The sequence below is a fragment of the Podarcis melisellensis genome (assembly GCF_964234715.1).
Source record: "Podarcis melisellensis genome assembly, chromosome: 6".
Classification (NCBI taxonomy): domain Eukaryota; kingdom Metazoa; phylum Chordata; class Lepidosauria; order Squamata; family Lacertidae; genus Podarcis; species Podarcis melisellensis.
In genome coordinates this window covers 22,314,361-22,336,081 of record NC_138538.1, presented here as the reverse complement: position 1 = coordinate 22,336,081, position 21,721 = coordinate 22,314,361, and the positions used below count along the sequence as shown (strand labels likewise).

Genomic DNA, 21,721 nt, shown 5'->3' with positions numbered 1-21,721 from the left:
TGCCAAAGAGTTGATTGACGGCAGAAGAAGTCTATTAGCAACTGGCCCAATCTATACCAATTTGTCCTTTTTTCAGAATACCTTGTTGTCCAAACACAATACCACCACTGGTTGATTATTACATTATTATAAGTTTATAGTAAGTAATACCCCAGAAACAATTCCATGTATTAGCTGCAATGCTATTAAAGTGAACAAACAAAATCCTGATGCGGTGCTGGAATTTACTCTAGAAATATATGACTAAACACTGCAGATGTATTTGATATTATAGGGGCCAATATTTTTAAAAAGCTTAATGTTAACAACTCAGTCTTGTGGGTTGCAGAGTGGGAAGGTGGAGAGAGGAAATTAATTCAAGGGAAGACGGAATAGTGACTGTACACTGCACAGGATTTAAGGTGCAGCTTATATTCTTCATGTCAGTGAGTTCTTATTTCTATTTTTCTGTATTTCAAGAAAGCCACTTTCCCTTAGACCCAACTCTTCCAAGTTGCATTGTGGGAGCAAACAGGGAGAGGAAGATTGTAACGTGGTATGAGTATCAAGCACTTCAAACTGCTAGTCTGACGTAGCATTACAGTGTCTCAGCTAATCTTGTTTTGCTACATGCAAGACCCTTGGTGCTCAACTCAGAAGTGCAAGCCATTCTTCCTTCTATAAGCTTCACATCTGAACTGTGCTTTCAGTTTTAATACACTTAACAGAAGTTAATTTAAATGGCCAAAACATGAAGTCACTTATTCAAGGCAACCCAAATTGGAACTTGAGAGTTATTAAGCTATCAAAACACTAGACACCCACATACTCTACCTAATTGAGAATTATGCATAATTCCAGTGCCTGACTACACTTATCTTAACATATGTAGCTCCAACAAAATTCTGTCTTGGTTCTAGAAACTGCCACCTACACCAGATTACTAATGTGTGACTGCTGTTAAGAGCTGCTGATTGCATGGTTTCCCTTACATTCAATATTTTGGAGCCAAATGTGCCAAGTGTGAATTATTAATATCAAAAAATTCAGCTTTTCTTCCTCTTGTTTGCTGAAGCTGCTAAAAGGTAAAGGTAAAGGGACCCCGGAACATTAGGCCCAGTTGCAGACGACTCTGGGGTTGCGGCGCTCATCTCACTTTACTGGCCAAGGGAGCCGACGTCATGTGGCCAGCATGACTAAGCCGCTTCTGGCAAACCAGAGCAGCGCACGGAAACGCCGTTTACCTTCCTGCCGGAGCGGTACCTATTTATCTACTTGCACTGCGTACTTTCGAACTGCTAGGTTGGCAGGAGCAGGGACCAAGCAATGGGAGCTCAACCCGTTGCGGGGATTCGAACCGCCGACCTTCTGATCGGCAAGCCCTAGGCTCTGTGATTTAACCCTCAGCACTAATGAATAATAAATTTGGAAAACTTTTGATTTTATTGCTGGTAACCAACTAAGCTTTAAAAGTTTTAAAATGATCTGAAGAATGCAAAAGCCATTTTAAAAGGTTATACATTCTGTATTCAATGAGTTAGAATGACAACCATTATCATCTGTTCATTTACTATATTACTACCCTACCGAAAAGATTTGTGATGGTGGCCCACAAATAAATTCAACACAAATATATTCAACCAAAAAAATAAATTCAACCAACCACTGAAGCTCCAATAAATAGAGCAATGATGCAAAGTCAAATACAGTGGTACCTCGGTTGAAGAACAGTCCTGTTTAAGAACGATTTGGTTTACAAACTCCGAAAAACCAGAGATAGTGTCTTGGTTTGAGAACTTTACCTCGGTCTAAGAATGGAATCCAAACGGTGGAAGGGCACCGGCAGCGGGAGGCCTCATTAGGGAAAGTGCACCTCGGTTTAAGAACGGTTTTGGTTTAAGAACGAACTTCCGGAGCGGATTAAGTTCGTAAACCGAGGTACCACTGTACTGGTTTGCTTCTGGGCACAATTTAAAGTGCTGGTTATGGCCTATAAAGCACTACACAGCTTACATAAAAGCCAGCTGAAAGACAATACTTGACTATTAAACAAAATTGGGGAAAGGAGCTAAGAAATTGAAGAAGCAGTTTGGAGCAAGCTATAGACAAAAAAACCTTCCTAAAATCAACATCATACAATGGAAACAGAATGGATGGACAATTGCTTTCCTTGAGAAACTAAGCGATGTATCCGACATGGATGTTTTTGTTGAAATATGGCACCCCTTTATATAATATTCAATTACATACGGTACATAGATTAATGGGGGAAATTGGCACATTTGTCTTCTGTTCTGGGGGAGTAGGTGGGAGAGGAGAAGTCCTTTGGAAACATAATGGGTTAGTTATCACTAAGCCAGACTGTAAGCATATGACAAACGAAAAGCTTTAAAGGGATGCTTTACTAGAACAGCATGAAAAACAGTTAACAACTAGTTCCCAAGGGCCATCATTTGCAAGCAGAATGTTCCAGGTTCAATTCTCAGTACCTCCAGATAGGGCTGGGAATGTCCCCTGTCTGAATAGTCAAGTGAAGACACTATTGAACTAGGTGAACCAATGGTCTGTTTTGGTATAACGAAGATTCCTATGCTCCTGGCTGATAGATGTGGCTGTGCTAATAAAGGAGGATGCTTGCAGTACAATGCTTACAGAAGATGATAGATAAGCTATCCCTTGCACAGAGCAAAATCATTACATAATCAGTACAAGGAGGCATGCCCCTACAAGGCAGCAAAGTCTCATTTATACCCAATTATTTATGTTCTCCATCAATGGAAGTGAAGCAGCAATGAAGTGCTGAATGGTTGGACAGATTAATGCTCATCTTCTTGAGTCAAATGCCTAACATCGATAGTGCTTTATACTCTAATTATTCTCAAACGGTGCAACTTTTTTCTAGGTAAGAATATTCTTCCAAATGAATCGTCTTAGCTCTAACATCAAATAAGGCTATTTTCTAAAATGGCTTACCCTGTTTAATGATGTACAGTACTAAGGGCCAATGCAATGACAAACAAAGACTCCTGCTATCAAACAACCTTCAGCTCTCCCTTATATAAAATACCAGGTCGATAATACTTTGCCTGTGACTGTAACCCAACTACACATTTAACGGATGTCTTCTGAGGCTCCTATATTTAATTACGCTCCGTTTCAGATCTCTGATTTTACAGGGAAAATAGAGCCATTGCTCTAAATGAAAAATGACCAGTGAAAGGTTTACCGAACTGAAACATTTTAGCTTAAGTTTTCTACTGAAACTTTGGGTAAAATAGCAGCGAAACACCCAACATAAGGCTTCCAAGATCATATCAAGTTCACAACACATATATAGTTTTACATTCACCAGCAATCTGTTACCACTACTGAAGATGCAGTCCAGTGATAGTTAAAGCAATCTGTTTCCAAATAAAATTTGTGGTCATTCAATAAGTCAGGCTCCCATCAGTAGCTTCTGTAATGAAATGTAGAGCGAAAGTACAGATAGGGAAAAGGGTGGAAAGACGCAAAGGGTTGGGTTACCCCAAGAGACTTCAAAATATATCTGTGAGCCACTGGGTGTACAGGTTCTGCTGAATCCAGATGAAGTTGTTTCAGAAATTACAGGAGCAAAAGATTCAAAACCCACCCACCCAGATTTATCTTCAGAGAGAATACAGCACACATTACAGAGATATAGTAAATTTATCTACAGCTGAAATTATGAAAGCGGAAGTGAAAGATCCACTGGTCTGTCAAACAAAACCCATCTTATCTGGAAATCAAAGTTCATGGTGCTCAAGGCTACTGCTAATGCAGAAGTATTTATTTCTATGTCAATAGTTCAGGAGGAAATGCTGCAAAGAGCCTCAGGTCCAAAATTTAGCATGGAAATTATTTTTAGCCCCTGGACCAACCGGGTGGGGGAGTTCCTCTTAGGATAATGACAGGCAGGTGTGGGGAACCTATGACCTTTCAAATGTTGCTGGACTACAACTTCAGTCATCCATGGTTATTGGAGATGTTGGCTGGAGCTGAGGTTCAACAAAGTCTGCAGCTTCACAGGTTCCTCACTTGTCTTAGGATGTGCCTTTCTTTCAACACTGAGTAAACAAAACCAGCCCCAGCTTAAACATAATTAAGAGATATGGTTTCTAGGCAAAAGGGTATGATCTATAATCACACACATCCTTGATGCTGGATGGCAAAAGTGTTTCTACAAGGTTCAGGGGACAAGATGAAGAATCCAGTATCAGCATATTCACAGAACAAGGGCTGGGGTGTGTGTGTGGAGCATATCTCCTACTATATCTGAATAGATTGAGAAAATTTGGGCCATGGTAGCTATGATTAGAAGGGGAAGAAATGAAGGCAGTGAGAGGTTTTACTTTCTTGGGCTCCATGATCACTGCAGATGGTGACAGCAGCCACAAAATTAAAAGACGCCTGCTTCTTAGCAGAAAAGCAATGACAAACCTAGACAGAATCTTAAAAAGCATAGACATCACCTTGCCAACAAATGTCCATATAGTAAAAGCTATGGTTTTCCCGTAGTGATGTATGGAAGTGAGAGCTGGACCATAAAGAAGGCTGATCGCCAAAGAATTGATGCTTTTGAATTATAGGGCTGGAGGAGACTCTTGAGAGTCTCATGGACTGCAAGAAGATCAAATCTATCCACTCTTAAGGAAATCAGGCCTGAGTGCTCACTGGAAGGACAGATCCTGAAGCTGAGACTCCAATACTTTGGCCACCTCATGAGAAGAGAAGACTCCATGGAAAAGACTCTGATGTTGGGAAAGATTGAGGGCACAAGGAAAAGGGGACGACAGAGGACGAGATGGTTGGATAGTGTTCTCGAAGCTACCAGCATGAGTTTGACTAAACTGTGGGAGGCAGTGGAAGACAGAAGTGCCTGGCGTGCTCTGGTCCATGGGGTCACAAAGAGTCAGACATGACTAAACGACTAAACAACAGCAACAACAGCAGCTATGATTAAGCTAACTTCTTACAAAAGAACAAACACAAACCAGCCTGGCTAGTTTATGGAAAAATATGTATTTTGGGTAATGTTTTGGAACAAGTTCAATGATAATGTCTACTTCCTATGCTGCTTTCAACATGCTGTAACAGTAGTTCTTTATGCTCTCTCTTTGGTTCATTCTTAATAATAATATGATATGCAACCAGACTGGATTCCCAGCTCTCATCTTTTAAAAATGATGCACAATTAATCTGTAGCATATTTTACACCCTCACAATGAAACAGAAACATTAACACAGATTTGTTCTGAATTACATTCTACTCTTCTGAAGACAGACTTTCAAAAAAGTGGGTGAACGTGGCACATGTATTATATTTAGACAGCTAGATTTGTATCCAAGATTCTTTTGAAGGCTCGGGGGAGCTTACAAAGACATCTATCTAAAATATGCCAAAATATTGTCTAAATATAGCACAGGAAGCTGCTTTACACCAAATCAGATCACCGGTCCATTCTAGGTCAACAATGTCTGAACTGACTGGCAGCAGTCAGTCTCTCTCTCTCTCAAATACAATAGCCTAGGGTTATCCCAATGAAATTGGTTAGCAGCAGATTCAAGACAGACAAAATTACTTCCCTGCAGTCATTAGGTGCCCCAAGTCTTGGTGATGGCTTTCAGATTAGAAAGGGATTAAAGACAATTACAAAAAAATGGGCTATCTATGAGCAATAGACATAATGGCTACAGGGATCCTCCGTGTTCAGAGGTAATGTGCCAATGGGTATCAGATGCTGGGGAACAATGATTGGGGGGCAGGGGTTTCTGGCTTCATGCCCCAATTGGATCCAGCTGGCCACTGTAGGGAACAGGATGCTGAACAAGATAAAGTAGACATTTGATGTAATCTAGAAGGCTTACTGATAAAGGCCCGAAAAGCCAATATAACCTAGATCTTAACTCTGCCCCCTCCCGCACACTAAAAACCATTGATTGATAAAAATTATGTTTTTGCTCGTTACTGTCACTGTTCAATGACCACCCTTGCATCATGGTGTTCCCCTTCTGTTGTTAGATGTACCGGTTTTTATGCTTCTGTGCTTTTATGTTTGTACATATTTTATGGGCTAATAGCCGTAAATAAATAAAATTGAATTGTTTTTGCTTGGTACCCAACAGATTGCAGTGTTGGTGCTTCTGCAGAGGGCATTTCATAAACAGATGCAATCGCCTAGAATTACCTCTCCCTTATAGAGGCTGTTCGTACTTTGATGGAGAAAGTACATAGAGATAAGCCTCAGAAGATGATTTTACAAAACGGGCAGGCTGATTTGGGAGGAGGCACTCCTTCAGGTATGGGGTGCTATCGGCTTTCTGAATTGTAGCTCTAGGATACTCCTATTCATACAGGCAGAAATAAAAAGGTTTCCAAGAGCGCTTCTGCATCATTTTATCAGAACACAAAAGGCCAATCCAATCTCTTGACTACCCAACGGATCAGACATGCCAAATTCCCTACCGTGAGCAGATGCCACAGTATGCCAACAAATGATGCAATGTTGCTGCAGGAAAATCCTTGCCACAGTACACTGAAGTATGAACTGGAGCAATAGGACACAGAGGAATCATTTTTGAATGCAGAATGCAAAAACTTACACTCCAGTGTTTCACACAGCATTCCAAGGGAAAAAAATGTTGCAGAAAATTCTGCTCTATGGTACTTGAACATTTTTTTAAAAAAATATTGTTAAGATCCAGCCAATTCCTTCCTACCAGTTGTTAACGCCAGTCATGAAATACGAACCACTTTGATGATATTAATGACCTCAATTCCATTGCATTTAAAATACCATTTAGTTATACTGATTATTAAAAACTATTTCCCCAAAAGACTGTTACACAAGGCTGATGAATTTTTACAGCTAAATCAATTTAACTGAATGTGAAAGGAACATTACTGTAGGAGTGATAAGGTGAAAAACAGAGCACTTGAAGCAATTTAGTGGGGCATAGCACATACAGACTCCGCAGACTGAATATGGCACAGGTCACCTTGCCAAGAAACAATTATACCAAGAAAAATTAATACGGCAAAGGTAACAAGCTGTGCGAGGCTTGAGTACGAGCCCAAAGCTGTTTTAAAGCAATTTTAATAAGGAACGTTCACCAGACTGTTTTATTGGAGCAGTTGTGATGGAAAGGGCTACAACCAACTCAGTGGCAAAGCACACTTTACATACAAGAGGTTCAGGTTTCCACTCAAAGCATTTCCAGCTTAAAGAATTCACAGCAATGTTTCTCAGAGAAGATGGTGCCCTCTTTAACTCGCTTTGTTAAACCATTCCCTTTGCACACCAGAGCAGTAACATCTCTGCTTCTCTGCACATAATCACAGGTGCCCCTACAACTCCCATCTGTTACTCCCTTAGTTCCATATTTCCCTAGCCTATAGGTCCCTCTGCACTCTGTGTCGGCTCTTTGTCTCCCATTCTTACTACTACTCCTTGCTGGGGTAGTAACAGCTCACAAGGCTTTTATTCTCCCAGCATTTCCCATTCTGAGGGAGACTCAGGTTTGCACAGGCATGCATTGTAGTTCTAACAGCCTGTGTAAATGGAGCCAGCTCCACTCTGCACCTCAAAATTCAGGAAGAATGTAATGTCTGCATTACAGCAGACATAGTGACACAGATATTCTTACCACTTCTGACTGGCTTTGATGGGCTTTGCATGAGTCCTGAAAAAAACAGAGCTGATGTCACTTCTGGGTTCGGCACTGTGCAAGTACAAGCGATTGTGCACATATCCGTCATGCCTAAAACACGGGTTGCCTATACAAGAAAAATTAAGAAAGAAACCCTAAAGAGGTATGGAAGACCGACTGCCTGACTCAAGGGCGGATTGCCTATCCTAGAAGATAGCACCTCTGGCGCACTAGCCAGAACCCTGAACAAGATCTACCTGCATGGCAACGTTTTTGTTTCTGCATGTTTGGTAAAGCTGGGCAATGACTTGTAAAATCTCCACTTGGTGTTGTTTTAAAGCGACAGGAGGCAGACTACAAAATATCAAGCAGCGACATCATTTCATATAGGCTAGCTAGGTGAACCCATGTACAGTGACTGTATAGTGAACATTTACCTGCCTGGTGAATTACCCGCCTGTTGAATTTCTTAGAGCCAATCCACACACTACATGGCAGCTAATCCAGGTTAGCCAACAAGTGGGTGCTCAACAGGAACCCACAGAAGTTACCTGATGGGTGGCTGTAGGATACACCCATTTCCAGATGAGTCCAATTCACACATATTTTATGGGCACTCTCAGATGTGTGAAGTGGCCCTCATGAGAAGATACTGTACTGTACTGTAGTAGTAACAACAACAACAACAACAAAACAACAACAATATATTATATTTATACCACAACAACAACAACAACAACAACAATAATAATAATAATATATTATATTTATACCCTGCCCATCTGGCTGGGTTTCCCCAGCCACTGGCTGCTTTCCAACAAAAGATTAAAAAACAGTAATTCATCAAATATTAAAAACTTCCCTAAACAGATGTCTTCTAAAAGTCAGTTAGTTGTTTATTTCTTTGACATATGATGGGAGGGCGTTCCACAGGGCAGGCGCCACTACCGAGAAGGCCCTCTGCCTGGTTCCCTGCAACTTCGCTTCTCGCAATTACCACCAGAAGACCTTCGGCGCTGGACCTCAGTGTCTTTAATATCTGTCTTTAATGTTCCTTATCAACATTGCTAAGGGAGAAAACAAGTGTTCAGGTGGAAGAAGAACACTCTACCCTTTCAAAACTCAAGTTTTCCATTAAAAGCTGTGAAAGAGCACCCTCTTTTGGTTAAATGTTGTCAATGTCATGGACTTTAGCAATCTGTTCCATCAAGAACATTTTTTCACAGGTTATTTTTCTTTTTGCAAAGTTTTCAATCTCAGGTATTTAAACAGAAACTTAAAACTGCTGCAGTAAAATTCACAACCCAATACAATTGGCTCACATGCAGTTTAAAACAGCAAATCAGACTAAGAGGCAGCATTTTAATCTCCATACTAAACCCCACACCAACCTACCTGCAGCATTTAGGATAGACATCCTATATGTCTAGGGTCACCAAAATGGCATTCATGGATGTAATGGGTGTCCCTGAGGCTTCCCCTGGCGCCCATGAATCCTCTGAGCCTCCCCGCAACACTTACCTGCCCCCCTTGCTCTGTAGTATGTCCTTTAAATGTTCAGATTCAGGTAGGTGTTGGTCTGACGCAGTCAAAATAAAAAATTAAAAAATAGTCCTGTAGCACCTTAGAGACCAACTAAGTTTGTTCTAGGTCCAGTTACAGATAGGTAGCCGTGTTGGTCTGCCACAGTCAAAACAAAAAAATTCCTTCCAGTAGCACCTTAAAGACCAACTAAGTTAGTTCTTGGTATGAGCTTTCGTGTGCATGCACATTGAAGAAGTGTGCATGCACACAAAAGCTCATACCAAGAACTAACTTAGTTGGTCTTTAAGGTGCTACTGGAAGGATTTTTTTTTGTTTTGTTCTAGGTATAAGCTTTTGTGTGCATGCACATTTCTTCAGATACAGTGGTACCTCGGGTTAAGAACTTAGTTCATTCTGGAGGTCTGTTCTTAACCTGAAACTGTTCTTAACCTGAAGCACCACTTTAGCTAATGGAGCCTCCTGCTGCCGTTGCGCTGCCTGTACACTGAAACAGAAGTCACCAGACTCATATATGTAGTGCGAGGGTGGGGTGGGGTGTTTCTGAGAATGTTTGCTTTTGGCAAACATTATATAAAATAAGACTGTGGGAAAGAAATGATCGGATCACAAAGTAGTAGAATGGACTAATGGCAAGTGGGGAAAGGGAAATACATTTTAAATGTACCTTTATGCTTAAAAATAAATCCTGCAAGTAGGTAGGCTAGAACCTTTCTTATCTGCTTTTGGGGGGGTGGGGGGTTGCTTGCTTGCTTAGTTTTGCTGGGCATTTGTGAAGGGGGAACATTAAAAACACAGTACCTACCATTTGAAGCCTGAAGTAGCGAAGAGCGATCTAGCACCTCATGTGTGGTCTAAGCTTAAGTATAGGCTATAAAACAGCATGCTTAGTTTATTAATATTGTTAGTATAAAGCTATTTAAGAAACACAAGTTGGTGATATCAACTGCTCCGCTTTGCTCCACAGCCCCAGCATAACTGCACTTATTTGTGAAAGAAAGAAGATTCCACCTAAACATTAGGAAGAACTTCCTGACAGTAAGAGCTGTTCGACAGTGGAATTTGCTGCCAAGGAGTGTGGTGGAGTCTCCTTCTTTGGAGGTCTTTAAGCAGAGGCTTGACAACCATATGTCAGGAGTGCTCTGGTGGTGTTTCCTGCTTGGCAGGGGGTTGGACTCGATGGCCCTTGTGGTCTCTTCCAACTCTATGATTCTATGATTCTGTGTGCTTTAACATAAGTTTTAGAGACTACAGCTAAATGGAAACATCTGCTTTCTACTTCCAGGACCTGACTACCACAGAAGGTAGAGAGACACTGCAATGTATACTGCATGTACTCAATAAAATGGTTTTTGCAAAACACTGTTCAGTTGAATAACCTCGTGGTCCCTTCCAACTGTACAATTCTATGAAAGTTTCATTTCTCATGTTATGCTCCCTCCAGTGGTGGAAAGGAGCATTTTTCAGGAGAATGAAGAACCACAATGAGACAAAAATAGACAGCTGAACTTTCATTTTCTATAACCTACATCTGGATGTAGACCATGCTGTAATATCATAGCCTAACAATGAAGTAGACTCAGCCCAAATTCAAAGAACACAAACGAAAAATACATTTTTTAAAACATTATTTTCTTAGATTCATAGAGGTCAGTTTTCACTGGTCACATCATAGTAAGCAGGTGTCACAGCTAGCTTGCTTTATGTTCCAAACAAGTCAAACTTGTTTTTGATTGAAAGAACAATCCTTGATTATAAGGATGCCATGCCAAAGAAGCAATTACTAGTAATTCAAGTATATGAGTAAATACAATCTAGGAAAACCAACAGTATGTCAGAACTGCAGCTGCCTGCATTCTCGTTATTACTCTAACATGCAACCAACTGGCATATCATAATCACAAATGCCTGTATGGCCCATGTAGATTCAACAATCATTCCTGCCAGCTGCACAGGGGGCAAGAGGACCATCCTCTGAATTCCATCAAACACCAGGCACTTGCTGACTCAAGATTAGCTAGGCCACATAGACATTATATCCAAAACAATTCGTGTTCTTGCATCGTTTCATGCGACTGATTCTATTAATGCAAAACACTTCCCTTTTCCATTTACAGGAAGAGGCTTCTTCTTAGTACATAGCTGAACAAAGTTCATTTTCTCTTTTCCATCCTGTCCAGCCTCCTGCCACTCACAATGCACCAGAACAGTGGATCACAATTTAAGCTTTTTATCCTGCATGGAAGAATATTTATCACCTGAGACTTAAGACATGGTTAGGCAACCCAAGGGCTTGGACACGTCACTTTCTCCTCTAACGCCACGTCACAAATGGCTTTGCAAAGCTCCCTTAGTTTCAATAGAACATTTTCCCCCCTGTGGCAAATGTAACGGGCAAGCTCCCCGCTTTTCAACTCTGAGAAGAGTTTGCCAAGCAGTTTCCCCAAGAATTAGGAAATTGTTTCCAAGAAAGTTAGTCTCCAGGAAATACTGGGGTTAAATTCCCCCATGCCTAGGGGAGCCTAGGCAGCCAGTTAAGAATCCAGACTCCAGTGTCAGTCAAGCAAGATGGCCCCACCATGGAAGTGGGCAAATGGTGTGCCAACATTTGAACTGTGCACCTATTTCTACCAGTACACAAATCATGATCTCATCCATATTTGGGAAAGCTTCTGACTTCTGCTGTTTAAGCACATGTCATGACTTCAAGGTTTTCAGCCTTCCCTCTCCCTCCTTCTACCAGTTTCTTGAGATAAGCACTTTGAGATAAGCACCTGGACCTATGTCATTCCACAAGAACGTTTATGGCTTCTCTGCTCAGTCCTTCACCTACGTTCTATTTACATTCCATTTCTCATTAACATCAGCTCAGAAACCCTATGATGCTCCCAAAGAGTGTCGTCAGGAGCACAATAGGGTCTGAACACTCCTCTTACAAACTCCCTTCCGCAAGTGTATCTATCTGAAGGAACTTCTTGAAACCTTGAATGGTGCCATGTTCCAGAGACCGCCCCACACTTTGCCACTGCCTTGTAAATTCTGGAGGAAGAGTGTGTGTGTGCCATCAACAACAACCCCCAATATGAGTAAAATCTAAATGTGAAAGAGCCTAAACTCAGCTAAAGGTTTCCAAACTGAGAAAAATTCTCCAAAACACCCATTCAAAAATTTGTTCCCTGTCACTGCCGGCATGAGAAGGGTATCACATTGGCTGTCCCTGCTTTAAAGCTTAAAAGACTGCACTTTATTATAATGAAAAATGGACTTACTCTTCATTGTACCCTCATCTTCTTCATCTTCAGCATTTATGACCATTGTTCCCAGTTGAGACTCTAACGTGTCATTGTATTCTATCATGGTGTTGATGCCATCACTCATTCCACAAGCAGCTCTGATTGTACCAGTCTCTTGTCCCTGTGCTCGCACCATGGTCCTAGCGTCAGTTTCATCTTCTTCCTGAACAGAGATGCAAGAGATATAATTTTGAATCAGACTAAGCAAGGTATCAGTATTTCTCCAAGGCAATGCAATTAGAATTGAATGGAGTGTGTAATGTTAGTTTACATATCTGATTCTAGTTCGTTATCAGTTAGTAACAGTTTCTTTTCAATGGACAGCAAATATTGGACAGACAGCTTTGAAGATCGAAATCTGCTATTTAATCAAGTTACACATTACCAGCAACAACAGAGGAATGTTAAAAAGCTTTGCAAAAAAAAAAAGTTAACTGCAGAAACTTTAGAAGTTGAAGTAAAATTATTAGTGCAAACAAATGTTACATAATTTAGCAACAGACCGTAATGCTCATATTCCACTTTCCTGTAACAAATATTTTAAGTTTTCCTTCAAAATACTGATTATGATAGCAGATAGCATTTTGGCAGAGGAAGCACCACACAAAACTGTGAAATTACTTGATGAAGTCCTGAACTTATGCAATCCTTCCACAAAGTGGGCTTGTATGCTGTTTCAGGCTCCTTGGAGGAAGGACAGGGTCGAAGTGTTAATAATAATTATGCATAATATTACACTTATTTTTGTTCAAAACTGTCTCTTAACTTTGAAGTCGGGGATTCTAAACAGATGCATGTTTTTAATTTGCCAACACGTATCATCTAGAACAGTGGCTCCCAAATGTCCAGGAAAAAAGACTTTGGCAATCCAACCCAGCATTGAACCCAATGTGTTTTGTCTACAAGTGATTTTGACTTTAGGCACGATCCCCAGAATGTAGCCCCCACATAGTTTGCAGTCTATCTGTATTTCACTACACTTTTAGCTGTATATAACACTTTTAGCTGTATAGAACAGCCTTGTTGGCTGTTTTCTACTTCCTTTGTTTTTAGAGTCTTGCTGTTTTTTCTATATTGCAAGAAGATTGCATTTTATTGTTGCAAATCACCTTAGGGATGCCGAAAGGGGATACATAAAATACTTCCGTAATAAAAAAATAGTCTAATGTGACGTGAACAAGCCCAAATAAGCTACAGCAAGCTGCTTGTTCCTCACTTTCCTCTCTTCCTCCTCCATAGCCAAGAGAAAAATTCAGAAGGTCTCTCCTCTGCTTTTGCAGAACATGCATTTCCAGTTTATGCATTTTTATAGAGCTATATCCCAAAGTATCTGGAAACCACCAGGTAAAGGCTGGCTTATTTGAAAAATGTGTTTACTGGTTTTCTGCTGATGCATTCTGATACCCGTTTGAAATAGCTGTTTTTTCCTCTGGTCACATCTGGTCCCAAATGTGACCCACTTGGGCAATTTAAGGTCATTTCTGTAGCTCTCCAGAGCCTTAGGCAGAAGGGCTTTCCCAGCCCTGCCATCCAGGATCCTTATACTTCAAGGATAGAAAATGTCCCACATGCCAAATGTGTCCCAGAAGGTTTTCCCCATTTGGCCCATGAGGCACTTTCCCCCAAACCACACCCACCTGCCCCACTCCAGCTGTTATGTGTGATGTCAGGTATGGGGCTGGTAAAGTTGTGACTGGATCAGCTGATCATGCAGTTGAACTTTGACAGGCAGGAGAGGCAACCAACCTGTCAATCACCTGACCTCTCTGACATCAGATGACAGACATGACCCTGCCCACCTGCCAAAGTTGAGCCCCAACTCTGCTACACTTGAACATAACAGGTATTGAACCTGGGACCCTTCTGCATGCACGACATGTACTCTGCTATTGATGTAGAGCCTTTCCTTTCCATTTAAGCAAGAAGATTTCAAGTCAACTTGCTTGCTCACTATATTTCACCAGCTGCGGTTAGTTCCAAGGCCACTGACCTACTGAGAGACTTGGGCGTAATTTTTTCAGAAAGCAGACTTTAAAAAACCGACACAGAAATTATGAACTGCCAACACAGCTAATAGAGGGGTACAGAGCAATGCTACTACAGGAAGGACAATGGTTAAGTAGTTTTAGCACTCACTGAATTTTCTTCATCATCATGATACATCTCACGCTGTTGAGCTTCCTGAATTTTCAGTTTAATATCCATTGCTTCATTAATCAGGTCTCGTAGGATGAAAACTCCTTTGGCATTTTTTACAAATGGATGCTAAAGAAGACACATTAAGAACGATGAACTTTGAACAACATGTAGCAGCAAAAGATCTTAACCCTGAGCTATGTTAATCCTTTTAATTCTGTTGATTTTGTAATGCAAGTTTATTCAAGCATGGCAGCCCTGCCCAAACAATGCAATCTACAAGGCAAATGCATTTCTACTATGTTATGTGTAAACACTTCAATAGCTTAGGACACAAAAAGGACTATTAATGCCAAATGATCTGCCTAATTTTGCAAAATGGGTGGAAAGTAGTAATTAATATGAATATGAAAGTATGCATGTTAGTTCTTGTCAGGGGCTCAGGAGCAGAGGCACAGGAGAGGGAGGAAATGGAGAGCGAGGGGGAGGAATCCGAGGGGAGCGTAAGCGATGACAGTGCTCCGAGGAATTCCCTGAGTCTCTCCAGCGAATTGGAAGATTCACAGAAGGGGGCGCCCATGGCCAGAGCAAGGGGGGTGCCTAGGGGGACACCCCAGGAAGAAGGGGCCAGAGGGGACTCAGAGAGCAGCAGTTGGAAATCAGGACCAGCTTCCCCACCAGAGCGCAGTGGGGGGGAGGAGTCCCAGGTATCGGGATCAGCTGCTCACCACCAGCGAGAGGAGATGAGTCAGGATTGACCACGCCTCCATCGGAGAGCACGGAAACGGTCAAGAGGAAGGTTGGAGGCTGGGTGCGCGCGCCAAGTTCAAATGTACAGGCGAGCGGCACAGCAGGTAGCCCGGATAGGGAGCCAGGTCCTAAAACCCGCCGGAAGGAGGGACAAGAGTCAGGGGGGTCAGCGTCAGAAGAGTCCAGAAAGGAGGAGACCCCGGGGGGCAGAAGGACCCAGAGGAGGAAAGAACAACGGAAGAGGTGAAGTAAGGCTAGAGTCTTAAACTGGTGTACAGGGGGCGGAGACTCAGACGGAGCTTCGCCGGTCTAGGTTCTAGACATAGAGCTGCACGCTGCGGCTTGTAAATGGAAACTGAACTTCAATAAAGACTTTTGTACATTACAACCGGCTAGCGTTGGTCCTCTGTGAGCTGGGGCCTGGAGGCAGCTCTGACAGTTCTGATCTATACACATTTTTTATCAGCAACGGTACATATTGTTCAGACAGCTACGATATAGAAGATTCCACAAAGCCTCCCCTGTCTATGGAAATAGGAATTTCCTGAATGTTAATTTGTGAGCAAGCCTCAATGAACTGAGTTGCTTCTGAGTAAATATGCATAGGACCTGATATTTACAAAGCAGCTGCACAATCACCAAGCACAGAGGTATAAGGAATCAAAAATAATCCAGTCCCCTGCCCAAGAAACAGTATCCTATACCCAAAGCATTCCTGGATCAGTGTTCACTTTGCCTACTGATAACCCCCACCAGGCAGCAACATACTTTTTTTTTTAAGCACTACAATCCAACTCTACTATCTAAAACTTAGAAGCACAAGATGATCAGCAACAAAACTGCTACAATGGAGGGGCGACGGGGGACAGACAGGAAAACTGCCTGTCTATTTCTCCAACAGACAAATAATTTTATTTATTGCTTTACATTCCAACAGATACAGACCTGAAGCAGCTGTGTGGCAGTGGCTCTTTTTTCTGGACACTTCACAAGACACTGCTTTACAAAGTCTGTGAATTCGTCTGACCAGAGTTCCGGCTTCCGGAATGTTGGAGGTGGATTTGTTGGAATCATGAAAATTGCCTGCAAACAAAGTATATATTTTTTCTACCTGCTGTTGACCTTATATATATATATTTAAGTATAAATCAAACAATGACCACACTGAGAAAGATTTTGCAAGGGTGGACCAATGTTCTTGACAGTGTTGCACAGGGCATCCCTAATGATGACCCCAAGCCACTAACTGGAACCCTGAGAAGTACCCACCTCCATCATAATTCTCCACCATAATTCCACCAGTGGAATTGGTGGCAGCCACCAATACATTGTACTGTTTCTTATGTGCTGCTTTTTATATTCAGAGGATAAGAGCATATCTTTCAAGCCTGCTAACTGCAATTGTATTCAAACTGTACTCTGCATAAGCTGGGTTCAGAAGACGTTCCTCCCAGACTCCAAGGAGAGGCTTTTTTGGGGAGGGGGGGGGATCTGAAGGAAAGACAGGTTTGTGCAAGCTGGCATCTGCTTAGGCAATCTGTTGATACAAGATCACTATACTATCCTTTCCTTTGGAGTGTTTCCCTTCACCCATTGAGAAACTGATGTTAAGAGAACAGGCTAGTTTGGTGCTGCAAGGTCACACAATTGATGTGTTGAGACAACCTTCTCTACACATTAAAATAATGTGTGACATGGTTACAGGGCCACATGGGCTAGGCCTGTTGAACGCAAAAGCAGCAATGTGCAACCCTGCTGCCCCACTCCCTCAACACATGACAGGGCACCCATAAGATCATGCAATGGCGTATTTAAGAATCTGGATTCTCACGTCTATTGAATTAAAACAGGACTTGTGGGTAGACATGGTTGAGATTGCACAGTTAAGTCTGGTTACCGAACACTTACCCTCATTGGGTGAATATCGGCATATGGTGGTTTTCCTTCCGCCATTTCAATGGCAGTAATGCCCAAAGACCAGATGTCTGCTAGACAATTGTATCCGATTTCTTGAATCACTTCAGGTGCCATCCAAAAAGGAGTTCCTATCACAGTGTTCCTTTTTGCCATGGTGTCCTAACAAAGGAAAGGGAACCCAGTCATAAAATGATGTGCAGCAATTAAAAAAACACAAACTTCGCCTTTACTAATCTGATGCTCTTCAGACCTTTTGTATAACAACTCCCATCAGTCTGTGTTGGCTAAGGCTGAGGGGAGTTTGTAGTCCACAATATCTGGCGGGCATCAGATTGGAAACAGCTGTCCGAGAGGTTATCCAGAGCACATGCTCTCCGTATCTAAAATGTGTTAGAACAGTAACAATCAAATGAAATCTAATCCCCAACATAGTTAAGCCAACAGGAACCGATTATGTTTCATGAAATAGACGTTATTTCTACATTACAGAATGTAAGTTTCACCATGGCTACACCATATTAGCTGATGGCCCCCATGCAAGTCCCTCAGGATCACAGAGCAAAACATGCAGACTGAAGGAGGACCAGCATCTTGCGAGGGCTGAATAAGTCACAGCATCTGTGTAAACAATGGTAGCAGCAGCTTCAAAACTGACCATTCAAGTAGTAGCTCTGCCTACTCCTCCCAAGGCGTATGGGGGGGGTGGGCTGCCAGCTAATGTGCACCAGCTCCAGGAAACTAAATACTGAATGAAACACAAGCAGAAAAATGTATATAGACAATATTTACTCACTGTGAGTTGGCCTGCTACCCCGAAATCCGCAAGTTTAGCATGCCCTTCTGTATTGAGTAGTATATTGCCAGCTTTGATGTCACGGTGTATTTTCCTCATGAAATGGAGGTATTCCAGCCCTTTGAGTGTTGATTGTATTATTGTAGCGATTTCATCTTCCATCAACTGAAGGAAGAAATTAACTACATTAACCGATACTACAGCAACTAACTGTTGCTAAGAGAGACTGCCAGTGTCCATTATAAATATACACATGTTCCACCCATCTTACTACTATTATTTATGCAGAATAATTGGGACTCAATAGGAGAACTGGTATCTAAAACCTGTCCCTTTCCTTGTCAAACTGACTCCCAGTTTCCCTGTACACTATGATGATCCCATCAAAACTCCACCAGCCTAAATTATTGTTTGCTATACAAAATGGACAGCGAGAAAGTGGGAGTTGGGAGTCTGACAACATCTGGAGGGTCACAGGTTCCTCTTTCCTGCTCTAAAGTAACTAAGAACTGACATATCCTGCTGCCTCCTAATACAATCAAGACCCACCATGCATACACACAGCCAAATAAAACTGCAAATGCAATGCTTTCTTGAGAAGGTGTATACACCCTGGGGGCATGAAAGAGGCAGTAGAGAGGCTATGGACTCAGGATGCTGTTACCATCTCAACAGCAACAATGAGAAGGAATACACTATGTACTTTAACATCTTATGTCACTCAAAGAAAACATCAAGCTAATTACCAAAAGGATTTAAATACAATGCTATTTACTTAATTTCATTTCTTATATCGAGAGCATTCCTGATGCACCTCATCCCAAAGCGATTTACAACACAGCAAAAACTATACACAAGACAAATGTGTATATAAAAACAGCTAAATCATTTGTGTACACACACACACACACACACCAACCAACCATCACCATATATAAAATCAATTCAAATCCAACAGATACCAGCTGAGGTAAAAACCTCTACTTAGAAAGCTTGCTTCAAAAGAGGAACATCCTGAATAGGCACCAAAAGTATAAAAGAAAAAATGCCAAGTTCAACACTAGACATTAAAATGTCCTATTAGCACTTGATGCTTTTGTCTGCAGGACATCACACATTTATGAAGATGCTGAAGGAACACCTACCGTTTTATTTCGCAGTCGAATAATATCAGACACAGATCCGGCACCGCAATATTCCATGACAATCCAGAGGTCCGTGTTCTTAAAATAGCTGCCATAGTATTTGACTACATGAGGACTAATAAAAATTAAGATGTGTCACTGAAGTACACATTTGGCATTTACAAAAATGAAAATCAGACTTAGTACAATATTGTGGGGTCCTATTAAAAGCACAAACTTGGAAAAAGGAAATCTCCTTACATAGCTCTGCTATTTCATTCATCTGCCGGAAGTGAGCATAGTGATATTTCACTGGATAGAGTGAAAGAGCTTGATTTATTTGGTCTGCATTGGCTGCCCAATAGCTTAATGGGCAATACTCTACTAAAAAGTAAATAAAATAATGCAAGAAGAGCTATATCCTTTGTTTGAAGCAGTACCCAACATTGCCAGAGCTAATGATTATATGAGAGACATTACCATAATAATGGTAACAGCCATTAGTTAGGGGTAACAGCCAAACTCTGTAATGTTCTACTGTACCAGCATGAAATGTAAGGAAATCCCTATGGCATCAAGCCACTGGCCCATCTAGTCCAGCATCCTATTCTCACAGCAACCAACCAGATACATATGAGAAGCTCACAAGCAGAAACTGAGTGAAATAGCAATCTTCCCACTTGTGATTCCCAGCAACTGGTTTTTAGAACCATACGTCTCTTATAGTGGAGCGACATTTTACTTAATATGCAGCACATTTTATCATTTATATTACTTTCTATATAGCACATACTACTTTATAGTCATATGGCGCATTTCAAGAGCACGCTCCATATATTCTCAGTAATCCTTAAAAATGACCCTAGAGGCACTGACGTGAGGGTGGAACTTTTCAATAGCAAAGAATCAGTATGCTAATAGTTTTCAGGGCCATTAGTTTTAAATTTAATGCAAGAGGCATCTGCTCTTGAGCTGTCATGTCTTAAAAATACAAGTATTTCAATAGAAACACTTTCCAAGTGAAGCTTTTGATAGATTTATTTAAACCACATTAAGGCTGCACTGCACTCCTCTTTTCTCACTCTACCATGTAAAATGTATTTCCTGCATGCTGCTTTTGCTGGAAGTTTGGGGCACTCATGATAGATGGGAGGGACTCTCACCACCGGTGAGTGAAAATACGGACCAGTTGCACTTACCTATCACATTGTTGCATTATGGATATCTCTTTAATGATCTCCTGCAAGTCAGATTCAACAGGAACTTGCTTAATTGCAACAACCTGGCCCGTTTCTTTATGGATAGCTTTGAAAACGCTGCCATAGGACCTGTAACAAGAAATACAGGCTTTGAACACTGTAAGAGGTGATACAGAAAGGAAAGACACTGAATCATAGGCTAAAGTGCCCCCCACACTCAAGCACTCAACACTGCATAAAGATTAATATGGTACCAGCCTTGCTAAGTTGTTCAACAATCAAGGGTTGTGATGGGTACATAACCACTGGCAATCACTTGCAGGGTTTACAGGATGCAGGTGAATATACAATGTATAAAGTACTATGGCAAGAGACAGGTGGGCTTTTAAATCCCAATTTTAAAATTAATAAACATTACACATAGTAAGCGCTGAATAAGCTGTCTATAGAACACTGTCACTTCTTGATTTGTATAAGCAGTACAATGAACAACAAGCTTTTTTGAAGCTTGTGGCACACATAAGAACCAGCACCTGCATGTCTCAGCGCATTACCTGCACTTTTTGTTACCTGCACTTACCCTTCTCCGAGTTTTTCTAGCACATCGAACACTTCTTCGGGTTGTTTTGTCAGACTATCTTCATCTAACTTCCTTAGCTGCCTGTGGCAAAGGAAAGAAAATTTCAGTTATGCTATGCAAACATCAGAGGCGGCTTTCATACATATATTTTAAAACTCATTGTCAGATGTAGGAGACAGTCTTCAATCAGCCTTATCAGTTATCATAATTCTTTTAAAGCGCAAATAACACTCTACTACCCATAATGAGGGAAAGCCCCTATATCAAGGGTAGCCAATGCAATGCCCTCCAGATGTTATTAGACTCCAAATGCCATCAACCCAGCCAGCATAGCCAATGGACAGGATCAAGTTGGGAGTCCAACAACATCTGGAAGGCAATACATTGGCCTACATGGTACAAAAAACAATGCAAAGAAGTTTAAGAGCAAGGAGAAGAGAGGCATTCAAGGATTTGAGCCACGGAGGCTTTGGAAGTGATACCAGCCCTATAGCACCACTGAATCAGTGTTGTTCCAGTGGCTTTTTAAGGAGCCTATAGAAGCACAAGGGTAATGCACACATAATCCATTTTCTCTCATAATCACCCATATTTTCTGTTGCATTGCACCTTTCAGAGAACAATGCTTTTTTAAAAAAGTTTTTCTTAATTTTTGAAAATAGGAACATGCTGAAATGTTTATTGTTCACTTTCAGAAGATGTTCTACGTTTATTAATAAAAGTTACTTATAAGCAAAGAA

The 21,721-nt window shown here is 41.3% G+C and overlaps 1 protein-coding gene across 2 annotated transcripts in view; it reads right to left on the bottom strand.

Annotated features, from left to right (window-relative positions):
* The window catches only part of STK4 (serine/threonine kinase 4), a 62,293-nt gene that overhangs the window by 33,005 nt on the left and 7,567 nt on the right, over nucleotides 1-21,721 (bottom strand). For both annotated transcript variants that reach the window (XM_081917032.1, XM_081917031.1), the window contains exons 2-9: nucleotides 20,982-21,062; nucleotides 20,402-20,530; nucleotides 19,224-19,338; nucleotides 18,079-18,243; nucleotides 17,277-17,444; nucleotides 16,314-16,451; nucleotides 14,619-14,747; nucleotides 12,459-12,645 (exon numbers count right to left, since the gene is read on the bottom strand). In XM_081917032.1, coding sequence (XP_081773158.1) covers nucleotides 12,459-12,645; nucleotides 14,619-14,747; nucleotides 16,314-16,451; nucleotides 17,277-17,444; nucleotides 18,079-18,243; nucleotides 19,224-19,338; nucleotides 20,402-20,530; nucleotides 20,982-21,062 — 1,112 coding nt within the window. The remainder of the gene's footprint in view (nucleotides 1-12,458; nucleotides 12,646-14,618; nucleotides 14,748-16,313; nucleotides 16,452-17,276; nucleotides 17,445-18,078; nucleotides 18,244-19,223; nucleotides 19,339-20,401; nucleotides 20,531-20,981; nucleotides 21,063-21,721) is intronic.